The 1167-nt window shown below is 41.8% G+C and overlaps 1 protein-coding gene across 1 annotated transcript; it reads left to right on the top strand.

Moving 5' to 3' along the window:
- The first annotated feature begins 92 nt into the window (after positions 1-92).
- Positions 93-1163, top strand: LOC107125247 (proteinase-activated receptor 2-like). The gene has a single exon (XM_015428693.1). It carries the CDS (start codon positions 207-209, stop codon positions 1161-1163), a length of 957 nt encoding a protein of 318 aa, XP_015284179.1. The 5' UTR covers positions 93-206.
- The last annotated feature ends 4 nt before the right edge of the window (positions 1164-1167 follow it).

The raw sequence follows: 1167 nt of genomic DNA, 5'->3' as shown, positions 1-1167 counted from the left end.
CTGCTAAAAATATTAAGGATGTGCTAACTTTCTCTCACCTTTGTCTTTCCCTCCCTCTTGTAGTGGAAAATAAAACTGTGGGACCAAAAGGAAGAACTTTCATTCGTCAGAAGATCAATGCAAGCAATAGCTCAGAAGATGCATATGGTGTGGATAGCTTTACAGCACAGATCCTTACTGGGAAATTGACTACAGTTTTTCTGCCTATGGTCTATATTGTGGTGTTCATTGTTGGTTTACCAAGCAATGCCATGGCTCTGTGGGTCTTCTTGGTAAGAACCAAAAAGAAGCATCCGGCAGTGATCTTTATGGCTGATCTGGCCCTGGCAGATCTTCTTTTTGTGGTCTGGTTCCCCCTGAAGATTGCATACCACGTTAATGGCAATAACTGGATCTTCGGTGAAGGCCTCTGCAAAGTACTGGTTGGGTTCTTCTATGGAAACATGTACTGCTCCATTCTTTTTATGACCTGCCTCAGTGTACAAAGGTACTGGGTAATTGTGAACCCCATTCTTCACTCAAGAAAGAAATCAAACATTGCTGTGGGGCTTTCAGTGGCAATATGGTTTCTAATTTTTCTGGGCACCATTCCGTTGTACCTTGTTGACCAAACAGTTTATCTTTCTGACCTGAACATCACAACTTGTCATGATGTCTTGCCTTATAAGGTTGTAGCTGGCGAGATGTATAATTACTTCCTTTCCCTTGCGATTGGGGTCTTCTTATTCCCAGCTGTTCTCACATCTGCTGCTTACATTCTCATGATCAAGACTCTGAATGCTTCCATTACAGATGTAAATATTGGAAAGAAACGGAAAAGAGCCATCAAACTCATCATTACAGTACTTTGCATGTATTTGATATGCTTTCTGCCTAGCAACGTCCTGCTTGTGGTACACTACGCCCAGATCAAAAATCGTCACATTGGCCACGTATATGCATTGTACATCACAGCACTGTGCCTGTCTACTCTAAACAGCTGCATTGATCCATTTGTCTATTACTTCGTTTCAAAAGACTTTAGGGACAATCTGAAAAATGCACTTCGCTGTAGAAGTGTGCGCACTACAAAGAGGATGCAAGTCTCCCTCTCTTCAAACAGATACTCACGGAAATCCCCCTCTTATTCATCTAGTTCAAAATCGACTAAGTCAACCTACTAAGTAA

The sequence above is a fragment of the Gekko japonicus genome, unplaced genomic scaffold, assembly GCF_001447785.1.
Source record: "Gekko japonicus isolate JY-2015 unplaced genomic scaffold, Gekko_japonicus_V1.1 scaffold31383, whole genome shotgun sequence".
Taxonomy (NCBI): Eukaryota; Metazoa; Chordata; class Lepidosauria; order Squamata; family Gekkonidae; genus Gekko; species Gekko japonicus.
The sequence above is the reverse complement of the archived record's forward strand: the minus strand, read 5'-3'. Positions and strand labels throughout refer to the sequence as shown.